This window comes from Rhinichthys klamathensis, unplaced genomic scaffold (assembly GCF_029890125.1).
Source record: "Rhinichthys klamathensis goyatoka isolate OS25496 unplaced genomic scaffold, OSU_Roscu_1.1 h1tg000192l_1, whole genome shotgun sequence".
NCBI lineage: Eukaryota > Metazoa > Chordata > Actinopteri > Cypriniformes > Leuciscidae > Rhinichthys > Rhinichthys klamathensis.
The window spans coordinates 4,389,492-4,409,507 of record NW_026606718.1 but is presented as its reverse complement, the minus strand read 5'-3'; the positions used below and the strand labels follow the sequence as shown (position 1 = coordinate 4,409,507).

General features: G+C 38.8%; 1 protein-coding gene across 8 annotated transcripts in view; it reads right to left on the bottom strand.

Annotated features, from left to right (window-relative positions):
• Positions 1-20,016, bottom strand: part of cadm2b (cell adhesion molecule 2b) — a 257,226-nt gene that overhangs the window by 38,939 nt on the left and 198,271 nt on the right. For all 8 annotated transcript variants that reach the window (XM_056262495.1, XM_056262493.1, XM_056262491.1 and 5 more), the window contains one exon: positions 18,595-18,744. In XM_056262495.1, the coding sequence (XP_056118470.1) occupies positions 18,595-18,744 (150 nt within the window). The remainder of the gene's footprint in view (positions 1-18,594; positions 18,745-20,016) is intronic.

Here is a 20,016-nt window from a genome sequence, read left to right as displayed (position 1 = left end):
CTCAAACAAGGATGACACAATATACTCGGGAGACCGGGGATAGTTGTCACACTTTTAAATCCAGTGAATATTTCTCAGCGTGGGTTTATTTTTGAAAGTAAATAAACAAGAAATAATAGTAAAAAGTTTATAATGAAAAGTGTGCCCCTTTCTGCTTATATTAAAGTTCACGTACTAAAGTTCTTAATCAACACTGTCAGCATGCATTACACATCTGTTACACTATCACCATTTTTTTATGTACCATAGTGTCACATGGTATTTGAAAGTACATTAAAGAATATCAGAATATAGTTTCCCAAATGAAGCTAAGCAAGCAGGGTATAGTTTAGTCAATGCCTGGATGGGAGACCTCCTGGTGAAAATAAGTTGTTGTTTTTCTGGAAAGCCCTGTGATCTGCATCCCCAATATAGTGATGCAGACACTATACAGTAAAATACAGCATCCTTTGAATTAGAAGTAATATCTAAGTCCTGATACTCTAGGGGCATTGCCATTTAAAATGAACACCTGAATCCTGTCCAAATTTGCCCACTGGCTTCTATCAACTACAGTTTGAGAAGCACTAAATATATCAAAATATTAGTGCATGGAACATGTCCAAAATACGGTAGTACCATGGTACGTTTTATTAGTGAACCACAGTGTCTTTTTGTAAACATTTGAGGTTTTCAAGTTGAAATATCTTGGAGGTAAAGCTTGAGACTTGTGTTCACTTATTCATGACAGTATGAATTATTCACGAGATTAGTTTGTACACATAATCGTGACCCAAATGTTTTTGAAAGTCCCAATATTATGAATATCCACTGCGATTGACTGTCACCTTCACACTGAAGCCGTTTGTTGTCTCTAACAAGAGTTTCAACCCTTTCTACCTCTCTGCCACAAGCAGCCATTCATTCATTATGTTTGCAATTTCCAAGAAGAGCTTTCGGCAGCTGAGAGACTGGTGAACAGAAAGGTCACCTTATTCATCACCTCACACTGTCTGAAATGCACAATCCACTTGTATTTTGTTGTTTGAAAAAAAGCAAGACAGACTGAGACTTTTCATTTAGCATCTTGTACACTTTTTGCTTCATCTAAGTTGACCTTTTGGCTTTAAAGTCAGCATGAAAGCAAAATTGACTCTCTTCATTTTGTAAGTGCACTTTACTGGTCTTATTGTGAGCAATTCCATGCACATGTTTTCTTTTTTTTAATAAATTTATTCTGACCTTGTAATTTTCAATCTCAGTTGAGACAGTTAAGCCAATTGCATTCAGATCTGCATCACTTCCGATAAACAGCGCTCACAATCCAATAAACGGATGCATAAAATCAAGTCCCACCCTTTTTTTCTTTCTTCAACAAGCCGTTTCACTTGGAAACATGTCACAATACTGAAGTGGGTTTCAACTTCAGTTTCATGGACACTTTCCAGACATATGCTATGAATTGTATAGGGTGTCTAGACATGGTTTTGTTTCAACAAAAGCGTGTTGACTTTCGCGCTTTGGTCTCTGCACTCAAAAAAATGGTTTTGCGGCACTGTTCTTTTTACCCAAATATGTTTTGTTAAAGTAACACACATATATTTCTTTTACCACCAAAACACTATTGTATTGCGTTTAATTAACTTAACCTGTATAATTTTCAACTATACTTAATTATCATTCGTTAAACTAATGTAAAGAGTTTAATTTTGCGATTCAAAAAACCCTGGATGTGACTATTTCCTACGTATTGGATGAAGATGCCGGGTGAAGAAAGTTTGAAAGGTGCATGGCCTCAGAGAAAATATAAGGCAAAGTCTTTCATTTCTGTGAGTATTTCGGAAAGTCTGTCCTGGAATGCTTTAAATATATTGCAATGAAAAAAAATATTTTGGCTGCTTGTTCAAATTGCTTCAAATGAGCTTAAGCAACACAATTGCAACATTTTGTCCAAACTTAATTTGATTGTGTTCAATCTGCTTAAATATGTAAAACTAAAGTTTACTTAATCCATTTGTGTTGGATTACATGAATGATTTGTGTTGCATTAACTTAAACTGGGCGGTGGTTGTTAGTTCCCAGCATGCTTTGCATATAGCTGAATTAAGAGAGAATAAATGTTGAAATTAAGTGTTATTTTATGTGTTTTTGAGAAAATGAGGAAAGGGGAAGACTTTATAGTGTGTAATTGTGTTTAATTTTCAATTACATTGCAATTATTAGAACCATTTAAGTGGGTTACCATTGTGGAGAAGAGTGGAGCATTTGGTTAGGATGTGGACTGATCATTAAAATATAACTCTTGTTGCTGAAAGAGCATATACATCTTAGCATTTAATATGTTAATAAGTGATATTATAAGCTAATAGCAAGTATAGAATTTCAATTGAGAAATTATATAAATTCTACATACTTTTATTTGTCAGTGAAGATTTAAATAAACTAAAGCATGTTCACTAAACTTAACCGGTTTAAGTTACAGGGAAGCAATTCCATTGATTTGTTTGGACTCATTCAGTTGTGTTGTCACAACACAAGGAGCTTACATAGATTCAAAAAATCCCATTAATGTTAATAAAACGCAATTTGCTTGTGTGGAACCACTGTCCATAATTAAATTAAGTAAGTTTAAAGAGTAATTTTTTTGAGTGTGTAAACTCTGTAACACTGGGGAATTCCACACAGACGTGTTCAACGTCCTATTGGGAACATTGTTACATGCACACACTGACATGTCAAATCAAAAAAAGGGATTTACTTACATTGTGTCGTCTTTCGAAGCCTTTTAAAATGTACATTAATGTTAAAAAAGCAACGTGTCTCCAAACAATATAATCTGACGCTACAAGACAGCACCTTTTTAGAGGATGTGTCAAGACTGTTTAAATATTCCTTCTGAATGTGTGCTGAGTTATGAATAGAGAATGAATAGAGGATTTGTGGAGATGGCAAATGCCTAGGGGGGAAGGGGGAATGGTTTGGCATGGAGACACAGCGGAATTGGATAAAGGGAGGAAAGGTGATCAGGTCTGGGCTCACGCTACACATGGGCCTGCTGATAGAGTCCAACGAAACCCGGCGAGACAAGGACCACCAAAGCTTATGAACATATGACACATTTTCACCAGCCCATATCCCTCTATCTTCCTCAGACACAGAGGGAGGAATGGAAGAAAAGAGTGCGCTCTCTTGTTGTTTACAGAAAAGACAAACACACACACACTCATACGCCGAACATCACAAAGGTGATGATAAGCTGCCAAGGCGAGGAACAGTCGCTGTTTGTACCACAGCCGAGGGTTGATGGTACAGTGCCTAGACTCTAAAATGCTTGGCGATTTCCATTCAAGTCGTACAATGATAACATATAGGGATGTGGGCGTTGAAAAGAACGACAGAGAAGAGAACAAAGATATTGAGAGGAAGAAAAAAGATCCACCCACACAGAGTCTGAAATTGACTTCCTTCAGTGGTCAAATCTGTCTCTGCGCCAGGGTCAAATGAAGATGTGAATACTACTCTCAGAGAGAGCTCGATACTACAATCTCGTGATGCGCTGGTTCATTTCACTTACACTGCTACATTTTATTCTGACACAATGGTGTCAAGCTCAAAACATTATCCTGAATCCATTGACAGAAACAAGTATACAAAGGTTTGAATAACCCTACAGACAACTGTTATCAATTCAACTCAGGCCAACAGGGACTGGCAAAACTCTGCATCCACATTTCCAAAAAAAGAATCGAAAGCCTGCCAGATGCCCAGAGTTAGCTCCAATCTGTCACAACCTCCGTGAAATGCCAACGTCTGACAAAGCTCTTTTTCCCAGAGCTTAAATAAGTCGACACGATGAAATGGTGGGTTTCCAACATCCTTCTGACTTATTCAACACAGTTTATTCCACTTAGAGAGAACGTATAAATCCTTCGATTTGACCTTGTGTCCTCCTCTATCTTTTTCGGGGAAGAAGGGAAGGCTGACTTGTAGATGACCTGACAGACATCCCAGCATTCTCTTGGGCTGGAGCAATCTGACAACTGCCTGATGGTGCGAACCCCTATTTAGCATCTTTGAGTTGTGCTTTTATCTAAAACTCAATATGGCGTACAAATAAAAACTTGGCGAAAAAAATTACAGTCGAATTGAAGAAGACAACAGTGGATAATGGAGCAGATTGTGAATGTTATTTCCAAGGTCGTTAGTGCATGCGAATGTCGGTGCGGTTGGATAATATAGTGTGTTTAGATATATATGGTGTTGTTGGTCTTGGAAGGAAAAGAACTGCCAACAAAATGTCTTCGCACCTTTCTTGTGAACAATCATTTGGCAGTGCACTTTGAGAGACTCCTAGTACTTTTCCGCACAAGGCTCTGAAACCACATTTAACATCCAACTTTGGAGCCGAGCTTCTACTCTGACATAATCAGACCACTCCATCTGACGAGGAGACGGAAAACGGGCGACATGAGCGACAGGCCCTGAGGCTGTGACTGTCCCGCAGCTGGCAGCACCGATCTTGGCATTGACACATTTGGAGAAGCCAGAAGTCCCACTCTCTACAATTAGACTGCTCCAATGGCCAGCTGTGATTGGTCACTATCTGGACAGGCTGTGATTATTGTAGGGACTTGAGTCTGTACATCCATCGTAGACAGGAAGCTACTTCCCAGCGGCTCTCGGGGCCAAGAAAGTGCTCTACTGCAGGTGGCCAATGATCGGAGGTTAAAACAGATCTTATGAACTAGGTGCAAGGGATAAACTGGGCAACAACTGACATGATGACATTTGAACACTTGTGGGATTATTAGAGACTTTTTTTTAAAACCAAGTCATATCAGGTCAAATTTGACATTAGACTTTCTCAACTAACACTGGGGAATAGATACTGCGCATAAAAGAGCTAAACCAGAACCTAATTCTCTCTGACAAATCTCTAGGGTTTAGTTTCTTATGCTGCATCACAAAAAGTTAGCCTTTGTTCATCAAGCTTTTTTGCTATATCAAAACACAAGACAAGACATTTTTGGGTCAGTCGAAGAACACAATGCTTTCATGTGAGCTGTATTACACTGAGAGCATGTAAAATTGAGACTCAGAGCGTACAATATCCACAGCTTATCCAGAAATGCAACGGCAAACAGAAAATGCAAACATGCAGTTTGTTTCATCAGATAGGATTAACTGTTGTTTACCCTCCTAAGGAGGAACTCTGTTTAAAGCATTCCCGCAAACATTGTAGGTCATTGAAGTTGAATTAAACCTGATGATTATGATGTTTGAAGGTCATTACATAAGGTGTTTTACCACTGATCTTTTACTCTGTTAACATCAACCTAAATGGTCATTAGTTAATAACCAAGCATACTGTTAAACTCAATCAACCTTTGTCCATCATCACATTCATCAACAACCGAGATGTAAGACCCAAATGAACTTAATACAGTCATAGTAGAAACCACCCCTTATCTCTGCCTTACAACACCCCTAATGCTAAGCTACAAATAGAGACTTACTGAAATGTCACACAGCACTTAACATTTCATTTATCGACTGGTAATGCTATAATGATAGGAGCCCATTAGAGGCCCATTTGGCTCTATGTGAGGTGATGAGCTTTAAAAATGACATTTAACTAAGTGTGGAAATGTTAGATGGGGATGACTTGTTTCACTTGTCTTATCTCCGGAAGTTTTGGAGTCAAAAGTGTGGTTTAGACAAAGTGAAAAACAGAATAACTTTTTAAAATGCCTAAACATTTACAGTAGAGTCTATAAGTGTAGAAGTGTTTCACGGAATGCAGCACTTAAGCAACATTTTGAGACACTTTGAGACACTTTGAGACACTTTGAGACACTTGAGCCGTTTCAGTCCCGTTGATCCTGTTGAAAGCAGAGAGGTGACCAGAAGTGAAGTGGAAAAGAAAGGGGGATGAGATTGGGAAATGTTGCAAGACAAATTTAAACCCTCATTTCCCACACAAGCACCATAACTCTGTGCTCTATATTTGTGGTGCATATGTGCTGACCACTATGGAAACAGTTTCAGTGGTCATACTGTAGCTGTAGTCATTTCATTTTACATGTAGATCTAAGCATTTGTCAGACACTTTTATCTTACATTGTATTCAAGGTATACATTGAATCGGTTCATGTATTCCCTGGGAAGGAACCCATGACATTGGCGTTGCTCTAAATAATCATATAATCTGTGCCTTATATGCCTGAAACATAACTGAATACTGAGTCACTCAAGAGATTATCTCTGAGATCTCCCTTTTTGTACTTGTATTTAATATCCAGGACGTGTCCTTGTTGTCCTTGACTATTCTGCGAGTTGAATGCGTGTTGGACTTTTTCATCTGTTCCTGAATAGGATTTTGCCCCACACAGATATAGTAAATTATCACAGGCTTATTTCTCACATTTATTGTCCCACAGAGGTGAATGCTAATATAAATCATGATGGCCTCAATAGTACACAAGGGACCAGCTGGAATTGACAATGCAGAATGTGCTGATACAAGTAAAACCTGAAAATACCCATCAGAGAGCAGCATTACATAAACCCTTCCAAAAAGTGTAAGGAAAAGACATTTTACTGATAACCTTGCAGACCTTTGTAGACTTAAACATAACCAGACGACTGTGCAATGTCACAGCGCCTCATGTTGTTCCTCTGCATTTTGCTCGCTTTTGAATCTTCTTATCTAATGAGCGATTTAACGAGTCCATTAATGCAGTAATTTAGAACATAACAACATTTTGATTGCCGCAGGCCAATTAAGAGCCCACTCTGCAATTTGACCTTTTGCAATTTGAGCTGAACATCTCTAATGAATGTCAGGAATCATGCGCCAGAAGCATTTGAGATACCCACTGAAAGAGCAGTTAATACTGCCGCAGCTCAGAAAAAAAATTCGCCATCAATATGTATACTAAAAATTCCGCTCATTATAGACAGTCTCAGATACATAGAGTCGGATTTCAGCTCCAATTCATCTACATTCCCAAACACATCTGGTAAAAACACATATGCCGCACCACACAATAGAGCAACTATAAATTATTCAGGACCTGTGAGGTTACATTTCACAATAAAATGGTAGTTTGATCTCTCATTATGAAGTGCAAAATGAATACCTTCTGGAGGTGCTGTTTTCCCATACGCAGGGTATTTACATCATGTTACAGTGGAGCAATAGACATATACATTCTAATTTAATCCGGCTCTGGCATGATGAATCATACGCTGTGATCACATTAATAGTACACGATAAGGGAGACATATGGTGCTTGTCGATTTTTCAGTGGTTGCGACTCATCATAGCTGCGCTTCTCCCCTAATGGCCTTGGGCTAAAATGGATCCGCAAACTCTTGGTCAACCACACCAGCTGCACAGATGCTTTTATCCCAACCAGTCCACTTATTACAGCAACAATTCCCCTGGAGGGGAGGTTAAGCACCACACTCAAAGGCACAAGGGTGGTGGCTTACGGGTTATGGGTTTATGGGTTATTTTATATTTTTAGTTTTCATATTAATTTTAGTTTAAGTTTTAGTAATTTTGTAGTAGTTTAAAAAAATATATATTTATATGTAGACAAATATTTCTAATTTTCATTTCATGTCAAGTCTATCTTATACTTATTTTATTTTATATTAGCTTTATTTCAATTACCGACAACTATTTTAATAGATTTAGTTAATTATAACAACACTGGAGCAGGGTGATATAACAAAAAAAAAAAAATTTGATCTAAATATTTTTCAGCCTTTTGATGAAACATCTAAATAGTATAATTTGTATAATAAATAATATGTAATAATTTATGTTATTGTGAAGCGGCCTTGAGCTTGGGAAAGGCGCTATATAAATTAAACACATGTATATATATATAATTACATATATAATAAATATAATTTAAAATAATCAAGGCATGTATTCCCATATCTTGTATTTTCATGTATGTCCACTAATATAACAAAACACAGTAATATAATACATAAAATATACTTAAATATGTAAAATAATGCATACATTTTTACTAAAACATTTAATATGAAAGATGACAAACTGAAACTTCCTTAAACGTTATTCAGTAATGATGCACATGAATCACATTTAAATAATTTTAAATGACCATTCTTAGAAATATTAGCCAAACAAATGGAACACTCTTTGCTATTAATCGTATTCTCATAACCTATAGGAAACTTAATTGCCTAATAAAAAAGCACATTAAAATCATATACATGTCTATTCAATTGTGTTGCATTAATAATAATAAAAATGTTGCTCAAAATGCCTTGCATCCTTTTCCCTAACCCAGTAGTACCACCACGAGAGAAAAATGACAAAAGATTATCTGAAAAAAGTAAAAACACAATTTACTATAAAATGATATATAAATTATTTTATACTCCCAACAAAATAATAGCAATCCATCAGGTTTAGCCACTCTATCACACAGTCTGCACACAGGGCGCGGTGGGCATTATTATGGATAAGCCACTGATATATAATTCAGAGGAGTGGTTGGTGCCTGTATAATGCAGACTTCCTGTGTCTTCACTTGGATACATGCAGAAGAGAGGTATCTGGTAATCTAGGCGGGGTGGATTTAGGATTTAGCCCAGAATCACACACCCCCACAGACACTCAGTGTGTTCTGCATGTGAATCACACACACGTACACACCTCCCTGCATATCCAGACCCTGATGCTCTGTTTCGCAGGCTGTTCTCAGATATAGCCCTCATGTAGGAGTTAGCTCACAAAAAGAATTGGTGATGAGGGCAAACGGCAATGAATGAGGGTTATCTAGTCTGCTCTTTCCCTTACCGTGGTGTAGGTAAAAATTGCAGGTTGGTTAGTGATCAACTGTACCACTTCTGAGAACCATAATATCAAACTAATCTGTGAGCTTTTAGGCCGCCCACTAACTTGATCGACCCGGCCATCCTCTCTTGGTAAAAAGGCTGATAGTTTGTAAAAAAACAACAATATAATTACTTTTGTTGCAAGCATAATAACCGGCACAAAGCGAAAAGTCCTTCTATGTCAGTAAATATCTACCTATTCTGAAGACAATGTGAGTGCCTGTGCAAGTATGAGCTGTGTAGGGCAGAAATGCGTTACAGTAATACTATTACTGTCCGCAGTAACGGGTAGTGAAACGAATTACTAATACGTTTCTAGTAATAAAATTAGTTAAATAGCTTGTTACAACGTTATTTCTGTGGCTCTGATTTGAAATCCAACAATCCAATCAAATCTTCAAGACTCGTGCATGCATGTGACCTCACAATTGCAGAAAGCTTACTTGACAGATAGAAAAGCTTACATTCAGGGGCTGGAATTATTGACATTAATTTGATATTGTCGGGAGAATAGATCACGTTGCCAAATGTAAGTTGTGGCATTACTTTTCTCTGGCATTACATGTTAATAAACCCAATGATATTCTGGTCCAGAGATATGGCTCATTGTAAGTCAATGCAAGTTTGCACATTTTAGCATTCACCAGCCGAGAACCAAAAGGATGAATTCTTTGAAAAGAAATAGCACACCTTTTCTCGAAATCCATATCATTTCATGTATCATTGAAGCACAAACTGTGCACGATGAGTTCCTTCCAATAGAGTTCCAATCCCTAACAGTAAGTATGAGCCATAGTAATGGTTGACTTATCATTTTCAAATGTGGAATTTTTGCACAAACACAGACTCTACATATTCCCACTTTCACAATTGACCATCTTTTTCAAAGAGGATGTGCTTCTAGTTGCGCAGTGTAACACATTATTATTCTTTTGAATCTCTTTGAAATGCAGCGCAGGCACCCATAAGCAATCTTCTTTTCCATTTCCTTCATTCCAACGGTCCAGAATCCAAATATAATAGACTGTCCCTAAGCACATCAGTAAAAATATATATCTCACACACCCCGATTGGTCTAAAGCCACATCTTGCTGTCATTGTGCATGATTGAGGATTAAAGCCATTTTTCAAATGATGGTTCAGTGATATTCATTACTGTATCCTGCCCACAAATCACCATAAATACAGAGCAGCCAAGTTGTTTTTCATTCAAGAAGCCTTTCAATATTTGGATAATGGGCAGGTTGGGATAAAACATTCTCTATTGCTTTACAGTGCACCTAAATGCAACAAAGCTGCAACAGAATGGCAGGATTAGACAATGGATTAGATCAAATAGGAACGATCTGACCAAAATAAATATCAACTCACCTACTCTTACACCACACTGAATGAGACACCTACGTCTAAATCCTTTAATACTGATTGCAGAAAAGTCTTCGGTCACTCAAGACCAGACCATTCATTTCCCAAGGCCACTAGAGATTGACAATCCTTCAGACTCAGTTTACAGACCTAATTACGTCCACAGCCAATTTTCTCTCGACTCACTCTCTGTCTTTGCCCTCCTTCCTCGTTCAATAGTGCACTGCACAGTACTGCCCCGAATCTCCTGATGCCAAACGTGCCCCCTCATACTGCCGGCACACTGCTGACAATGACTGTTTTAGTCCCACTGAGAGCAATGCGTTTATGATGCACTTTAAATTGTTCACCTTACACGTTTCCCCCTGGCATAATGATTTTCTCGAAATAACACACAATCTTTATGATAAAGGACATATGTAAATACAAGATATTTAAAGCAAGTAATGTGTACTGCATTATGTTGAGCTGTGGTGTTATTACAACAAATAGTATCAATTACAGAAGCATCAGCAAAACAAATATGGTAAGACATTTTGTTTTTCTCATATTAAATTAATTTAATACACAGCAAAGGCCTAATATCACCCCATAACCAAACTAAATAGTAGCCATAAATATAGATGATATAGTACCATAAATAAATATATAGCACTGAACAACAATTAGCCTTTTGCTTGTCATAAAAATACTGCTATATTCAAATTTTCATGTTTTGTGTGGTAGCAGCACACAATGAAGACGAAGAAGATAACAATAACACTTTTTATTCAACTTTACCAACTCTAGAACAAAAACTCGAAGAATCTCAAGAACAAAAATGACACCATGCATTAAGGAGAACCAACAAGGAGTAACAGAAACAAAGGGGTCTTACGGAGATGACGTGATTACTCTGCGCTGTTTACAATAAGATTTTTATTCGTTTTTCTATTTAAATATACGCTAAATGATCATCATTGACCATAGCGCTGTGTCTCAATGCTTTTTCAACATGTCACGCTTGAGACCCAGCCTTTTCCATTCATCAGTGTCACGGCTCTGCAGTTGGATACTATTATGCGCTTCTCGTGTTTTTAAGAGGCAAAAACACGTTCTGTTTGATCATCCCTTATGCCTTTCACTCAGATGTCAAAATTTTTTGTCACAGATAGTGAAACTAAAGTGTTGCAGGCGTGTGTCATGTGTCATGCAGGATTATGAGGACAGCGGTGGAACAGAATTTCCCGTTATTTTGGTGCTGATGTGTGAATCAGCGGTCTCTTACTGGTAAAAAGCCAGAACGCCGTTGCTTGTGTGAACAGCATATTTGTGAATTAACCTGTAAAGTCATTCAACTAACAATGACTGTGAACAAGAGTACAGGAACAAAACAAAACTGACATCACAAACTCCTGACATAACATCCCATTCCCGGAAGTCGTGTCCTCAAGCCATAAACTACAAACAAAGTCCAACACAGGAGGGAAGGGTGGGCTCTGGAGGAGGATGTGCATCTGGAGAGGGATGTGACCAAGGCGGGACTGGCAGAAGGAAACACCATGGCGGAGATGGCAGAGCGAGGAGGCAGGGTGGAGACGAGCTGGAGGAGCCAGGTGGGAACCCAGCCAGGATGAAGGCCCATGGCAGGACCGATGGTGGGAGGAGCTGCAACACTGCAGGTCCAGAAGCACAGGGTGGAGCTGCAGCGACAGTCCGGGTGCCGGAAGACTGAGCAACTGAGGCCCAAGGTGGAGCCGGAGGGAAGGAGGAGCCCGACGGAGCCGAAGGGGTGAAGCAACGAGGTGCAGACGATGGACCAGAAGTGATGACTGACTAGAAGTGATGACTGATCAAGGCGGTGCCGGAGGGACGACGGTCCTAGGTGGAGCCCATGGAGTGAGGGACCAAGGTGGAGACGACTGGTCGACGGGCCGAGGTTGAGTGACAGGCTCGGCGGCCCAAAGCAGAGAAAGGGGATCCACGTACCTAGGCAGAGCTGGAAGGCCGAGAGGAGGATCTGTGCAGCAGAGTTAACAGAAGTTGTGCAGAGGAACTGAAAGGAACCAGCGGAAGTGGGGACAGAGGACTGGCTGGCTTTGGTAGAGGAGGCGGGAGAGGGAGGCTGGGTGGGACCATCAGAGATGCAGGACCTTGGAGCTGGGCGGGACCAACGGAGACGGGAGACAATTCCTCAAAATAATCCCCAGAGGCCAGATGCAGCTCACCGTCCATGCCCTCGAACTGCACTCCACGAGCTGTCTGCTCTCGCACCTGGTCAGACCACTTGCTGGGCTCTGTCTCCTAGGCGATTATGTGCACAAGTATAGGCTCTGGTGTAGGCATCGCGGCAGACTCAGGCTCTGTGTCTGTGGTGGGATGAGACTCAAGATCCCTTTTTGACGGCTGGCTGGGCTCTGGGTTCGTTGCGGGTGTAGGGGATGGTGGTATCCTCTTCATCGGCCTCCACTACAGTGAATGGGGAACCACATGAAAAGAGAACCGGTTCAACAAAATATATAAATTTCCCTCGAGGACCATCACTGGGAAATGGGGTTTTAGCCTTTACCTCCTTGTTGAGTCCTGTCCAATAAAATGAGACGAGAGCACTGTCTGGGTAATGAGTATGGAAAGTAAGGTCTAAAAAAATCGGTGGTGTGGTCCTTGAGGGATCGCTCTTCCTGAGTAAGCAAGAGGAGACGCACAGCTGGTAAATCCATTTCTTTGGAGGTCGGTTCTTCTGTCACATTTTGTGTGGTAGCAGCATACGATGAAGACAAAGGAGATAACAACTGTCTTTATTATCCCCTATTTATATTGGCTGGTGTTAAAAGCACACAAATTGATGAATAGTTCTGATATTAATTCCCTTTTACATAACGCTGCCTTTCTTGTGGGTGCTTGAGCTCCTGAACACCCATGGGATCAGCGCTTATGACAACCACAACATATTCTGTGTGTCTGTGCCTTCAATTCAACACAACAAGAGCCAACACAACAAACACCATTCCTCTTCCAGCAAATGTGATTTCCTACAACCACTAAATTCACATACTGCTCATTCTATTATCATCATGTTCCAAACAATTATCTTAATTAACATCTGGCGTAGTTAATGTACAATCTGAAGCGAACACTTCCCTCTACAGAATTACCACTGTTACTTCGCTCTCAACAACAGCACATCTGTCCACTCCAAGGGAGGTAGTTGAAGGACAGTTGCCAGGAGGGCATTATGTTGGCTGAACGCTGGCAGAATGCTGGCTGATTTTGCCAGCTTGCTCACTTCCTCCAATCTGTGTCAGTGTTACATCAAACCCCCTTGACTGGTTTGTCTGTCTCTCATGGCGACTGCAGTGGCAGCGCCAGACTCTGTACCCTGGTGTTTGCAAACACGGAGCAAAAGAAAGAGTTCTACCCATATTCCGTGCAGTTGGGAGAGCTTGCCAAGAACCGGCCCAATGTAGGGAGTCACTTGGGAGATGTGAAAAGAAAACATGACAAAATACAAATATGGATAGTTCTGGTCCATCTTGTACACGCAAATCCTGGATGTGGACCAAGGACGATACTCGGATCAATTAGCTTATGGGTTCTTTCATCTGTTTGTTGAGAGTTCTTTTTCATTTTTTCATCATTCAACCCACTTCATGTAAATTATTAGGTGACATCCAGTTTTAAAATAAATCACAAAGAAAATAAATGACTGTTACTGACTCTCACTGACTGTTTTGTTACAACAATTGTTTCATTTAGCTAATTGATTCTGTTATCCGTCTGTTGAGAGTTCTGATCTTTTTCATCATTCAACCCACTTCATGTAAATTATTTAAACAAATAAAATACATTTAAATGGTTAGTTCACCTAGGCCTCATTCGTGGTTCAAGCATTTGGTAGGTATGATTATTTATATATTTATTTTATTAAGATATTAATAGGTTTAGACAGGAAGAATGCATTAAATTGATCAAAGGTGTAAGTTAAAGAAATTCTGAAAAATGCATCAAGTTTGCAACAAAAGTATTAAAACACAAAAGTTTGATAAAAATAATAAATGTTTCTTGAGCAGCAAATCAGCATATTATAATGATTTATGAAGGATCACGTGACACCAAAGACACGGAGTAATGATCTCTGTTCTCTACAAACATGTAACCAATGCCGTGAACGTGCAGGCGGGCTTAGCATATCATTAACTGCTGAGAAGCACTCTCAAGAGTAGCCAGGTTATACCGGTATATTTTTCTGTTGATATGAAAAATCGGCTACATTTATAATACAGAGGGTGAATTATGTATATGATGTATATTACGATGTTATGATGAACTATATGTTGTTCAAGCATTTTTAAGGATGCTGATATTTAGATGGAAACTGTCCGACTCTGAGATGGCGAACAGGAACATGGTTTGTGTAACATTAGCAACACACTATTAGCTGTTTGATAACATAGTCAAGCAAAAGGCTAATCATATCAATTACCGTTATGTGTCGGACGTTAGAGCGATACATAAAACGCATCACCATTCTGAAACATCGACTAATTCACTCTTCCTCCTCTTCTCACTGGTCTGAATCAGTTTCTGGTTTAAACATATACGGCTGAATTAAACCAGTATTTCAACTTGCCATCGTGTAGCACTTACTACAGTAAAGTTGACCGAGTGGATCAGGTATTCTGAGCTGGTGTGATTCAGTGGGACGGGGCTAATCCACATATACTAAATGAAGAAAGGGTGTAGATTTTCATTCAAGCTATTTGAAGGCATTAAGAATTTTTTTTTTACAAGAAAAACTTTTAAATGTGTCATTTTGGCGATCAAAGATGAGTTTTAAGGGATTCAATTATTGACTACAGGGGGACTTTAATTTAATGTGAATAACATACAGGATTATTCTGAACAGATATGGAGTATTTAAATTTATTTTTTGCAATAAGACCTGATCTCTGATGCATGCACAGTAAATCTGGTCTGAAGCATTCATAAATTAGAGCACAACTCAAGGTCATGGGTTTGATTCCCATGGAATGCAGGAACTAATAAATGTATAAGTTATTTTAGTCTGCATAATGCATAAATGTAAATGAAATCATCACTTGGAGCTCAGTTAAGGTTAATGAATGCATTAGAACTCCTACGTATGAAACAGAGAGAGACGTCTTCTCTTTGGAAAAATTAGTTGTGTTCTTTTGGTGTTTTGTATACATTCCTTAAAAAAAATTATAAGAAAAGGAGTTGTAAAATAATGTCATGTTTAGAGGTGTTAATGTTAAACACTTGTGATGACAACTACAACAAAGTTCTGACAACACTAGATAGTGCTGACTGACAGACTAGCGCATTTTGGTGGGCCATTAATGTAAACACAGTCTGGAGTGTCAATGCTGCCAAAACTCGTTTGACTCCCACAGAAGGAGATGTTTAGCCAAATGTTCATGCTGGTCTTTTCCATACAATGAAAATTGACAGAACTTTCATTTGTGGGTGAACTATTCCATTTAAAGTTAAAAGAATAGCTTGGAGCTCATCAAAAATCCAATCTCAAGAACAACAATTACAGTAAAATGTGAATTGACGTATAATCTCATATCCAAATGAAGAAAGAATAACATTTCAAAGCACTCCAGTATCTAAAAAATGCAACAGCAGTTGTTTTCGCAAGACAAATAGAGCAAATACCTGCACATATAGAGAGAGAATACATTATTTCAAGCCTGCACTCTCCCACACATGAACACACACGCAGTCGTAAATGTCAGTGATGGTACTGCTCTCCACTGCAGACTAATGAAGCGACTTATTTTCATCAGACAAACAAAAGCCCTGCCGTTACTAACATCGGATAACAAATGAAATCTACTTTCATCTCCTGGCTATGTTCTGAACAGATTTCAAGTCAACATAAAATCAAAAATGACCCCATTTACTTCCTAAATACATGTTAGAGGTCTTATTGGGAAAGATTCATCTACACATGTTTACTAGAAAATGTCTGTATTTGTTATTCAAAACATAACTTGCTCCATCTCTGAAATGATTTGTTTGTCTGTTACATCAGCAAGACCCAATATTTCTCAACCCCTCCCCTCAAAACACCTGTCATATAGACTAGTCGATCATAACTACGCACTTTAATTATTTATTGTGAAGATGGAAGACAGAGAAATTAGCCAGTGACAACAATACTTTAAAGTGTGACCTCAGCAATGTCAATTTTGCTTTTGCCAATATGCTTGTCAATTTTAAAATGCATTACAATAGAAAACAGTTATTTTAAATTGTAATGTTATTTCACAATATTACAGTCACATTAGAGATACGATCAATCGATTGATTGATTGATCGATCGATATTATAGAAAAGAGACAGCCAGATTAGATAGATAGATAGATAGATAGATAGATAGATAGGATATGATACGATATGATATAGATAGATACGATACGATAGATTTGTTTGAATAGATTTTACAACAAGTGCTTGTGTAATAGCTTGTGTTTATGTGCATATACGTCAGACTGATGTTGCATCTCTCTGCTTTTCAGCATATTGCACCATGATGCCATGTCAAGTTAAAAGTAGTTCAACTTTGAAAAACGCACCCTGGGACTCCTGATTTGTGCTCCATTCTCCTGTGCTCCATCTAGCTGTCTTTGAACACAAGAACACGTCCTGTGTGAACACAAATCTGTGAACACAAGTCTGGTTTACATGTTAGGAACTATCTTAGTCCGAAATTTGATATTAGTTACTGATTAGTTAAGCTTGTTTCCATATTAGTTAAAGGCAGGGTAGGCGATTTGTTCCAGAAACATTTTTTTGTTATGCTGGTTGAAAGTCACTTAACATCCTGATAGCAATCTCTAAGTTAAGTGGTCTAAATGTATTATATGTATATTGTATGTGGAAGGTGTAGAACCATAAAATGTTTGTCTAAATAGCATACAATGTCCTACCTGCCTGTCAACGTATGTATTTCCATACCTCCACACAACTGAAACTTCTACAGTTCCTCCTGAACCAAAACAACGAGCTTAAGCTGCGTTCACGCCATAACTATGTAATTTGGAAGAGACGGAAACCTGTGACGTTATACTCGGAGCGGTTCGTGACTGAAATGTAAGGGTTTCAACAGCAACACTATCAACACCGAAATGAATCTGCAGCAGTCAGGTGATACAGGTCAGCGCTCTTTAAAGGGTAACTAAACCCCTGGTCAGAGCCTGACTCCACCCACTGGCAATATTTGAAAAATGCTGGAAAAGTGGGCGGAGCCCAGCGGAGATAGAGGGGACAAACCGATACTCTATCCTGATCGTTTTCGACACTCGCAATTCCAACTCCTGACTCGCTTCAGTGGTTTTGACGAAACAAGATGGTTTTTATACTGCCATGGACGTGGTAGCTCGTACCAAGGGTGTGGTAAGCTGAAACCTGCTTACGTCAGCTCTCACCGCTACCGTCAGGAACTACCGCAAACATCCAATAGGAAAATTCAACTGCAGTAGCCACCGTTCAACCTGAAGAGGGCAGCACTCAGACGTTTTTACACCATATATTGTAGAATTAAAACACTTTATACCCAAATGTCAAAAAAGTTACTTGAATCAATAAACAGCACTAATAAAGCCCCAGTCTTACAGATCATTAATTAAAAAAAGTTGGTTTAGTGTTTAGTTACCCTTTAAGTCGTTTATTTTCATTATTATTGTAATGTTATGTGCTTTGAGAAATGAGGTAGTTTTAGCCGTCTCTCGTGAAGTTTTTGTTTGCTCCCTGCTGTGCGTGTTCATGTGTTTTGAAAGAGGCCTGGCTTTGGAGACGCTCAGAAGGGAGGGTGGGATCTTATGCTTTCAAAGCTAGCTCGCTATTGCTAGCCTCTCCAAAAATCGCACCTTTAATAGTAGTACCTGAAGTGTTAATACTACTTATTTATCCAGCATAGTAACCTATTAATGATGAACCTTTATTCTAAAGTGTTACCAAAAAATAACGACATAGAAATAAATAAATAGTTTGTAGTAAGGAAGCCATTAACAGAATCAGCTGTAAACAAACTGTTGCGTGTTGAGTACGAGTCCCAGATGACTTGAAGTCGAACACTTCCATCCTTCCCCACTAAGGAACCTTTAATGATGTTAAATTGCCTTTGTTATTGCAGTGCTGATGTGGATGCTATGAATCGTAGAATTGATTGGTTTGTTTGTGTGGCTGGCCCGTCTGAGAGAGAGCAAGAGAGAGACACACATGAATGTTTAGTCTCATTAGTCTTGAGCCCAAACTCATCCTTACACAGCACATTTCCTCTCGACCCGACCCAGTAACCCACTCTGCTGCCAGCTCGACACACCAGACTGATTTACGGCTCATCCGGCCCACACTCACCTTTCTTGTCCCCGAAGAAGAGGGTCTGTTGTGCTGGATTTGACCACTGGAGGGAGGTGTTATCATTATAATCCACTCGACAGGTCATGTTAGCCGTGCTGCCCTCGACCACCGTCACATTCTGGGTGATGGGGAACTGAGTCTGGCTACCTGCAGAGAGATAGACAAGGAAAGAAAAAAGAGATGGGTATATAAACAAACAACTGCTACACAGGAGAGAGGACGAAAAAGGAGAGAAAGCTCTCAGGTACTACTGGGACAACTGGTCTCAATACAGTGACTCACACAGTAAGGTCATCATGAGGGTAGTTTAATTAACACTATCATAAAATAGATATTTCCAGTCCTGGATGTTGATAGTTTACTTTAGCTTGTTTAGCTAAATGCTAATCAGTATTTAAAGTAATGGCACTTGAATCTATTCAATTCAAGCTGCACTTGAATTGAAAAAGCAGTTAGCTACAATACTACAAGCATCAAACAAAAAAATAGATAACTAAGCTTTTAAACAATAAAAAAAAAACAGTTTTATTCTAGCTTAATACATTCTTTTTATTACCACTTCTAATGGGTAAGTTTCATAAAAAAGCAATTCAAAGACTACAACGTGCATAAGCAATGCTTTTATCTATTGCTTCTGCTTCTTCGCCTGTGTTTTGATCCAGAGATTTGGTACTCTTTCAAGAGATATGTAGTAGCGCCCCCTACCACATAATAGTGAAAACCCGGAAAGTCAGAAAATTCCATCAATGGCAGGAAAGCATTGTTTCATAATTGACAGAAAATTTCATCAATTGCAGGGAGAGAGTTAAAAACAATTTGTCGTGCTGCACCACTAATCGCTGGTACAAGCATTTAGTTTATGGAAAAGCTAATTCAAACAGCTACTCTCAATGCTAATGAAAAATACAGTTAAGTTGCTAAAATATGCTAAATGACAGTAATACAGTAGCTGTAACAGACTTTCGTCAAAAGTCCTTATTTAGTGTTCGATAGAAATAACAACATACGGGTTTCAAACGACATGAAGGCAAGTAAATAATGGCAGATTTTTCATTATTTGCTGCATATTCATATTTTTCTTAGTAAGTACTTATTAATGAATGATTACTCTAATGCATTTATGTCTACAATGGTCTAGCAATGCTCTTTTGCCATAACTATACAACCTTTCAGGAACAACTAAATTGGTCCAACTATCGACTTGTACGTTCTATTGAATACTACATATAATAAGAGCATGTTAAACCCATTACGCTCAAAATGATGGATTATTGCACACATTTAGCACAGCGTTTGGGTATAGAAAGCGAAACAATGGTGTAATTCTTTGCCTCTCTCTCTCTTTCTGTTCATTCTGACTTGGGATCAGCAGTAATTGGTAGCATGGCCTAATTAGAGCTAGTCATGTTCGGCAAGGGA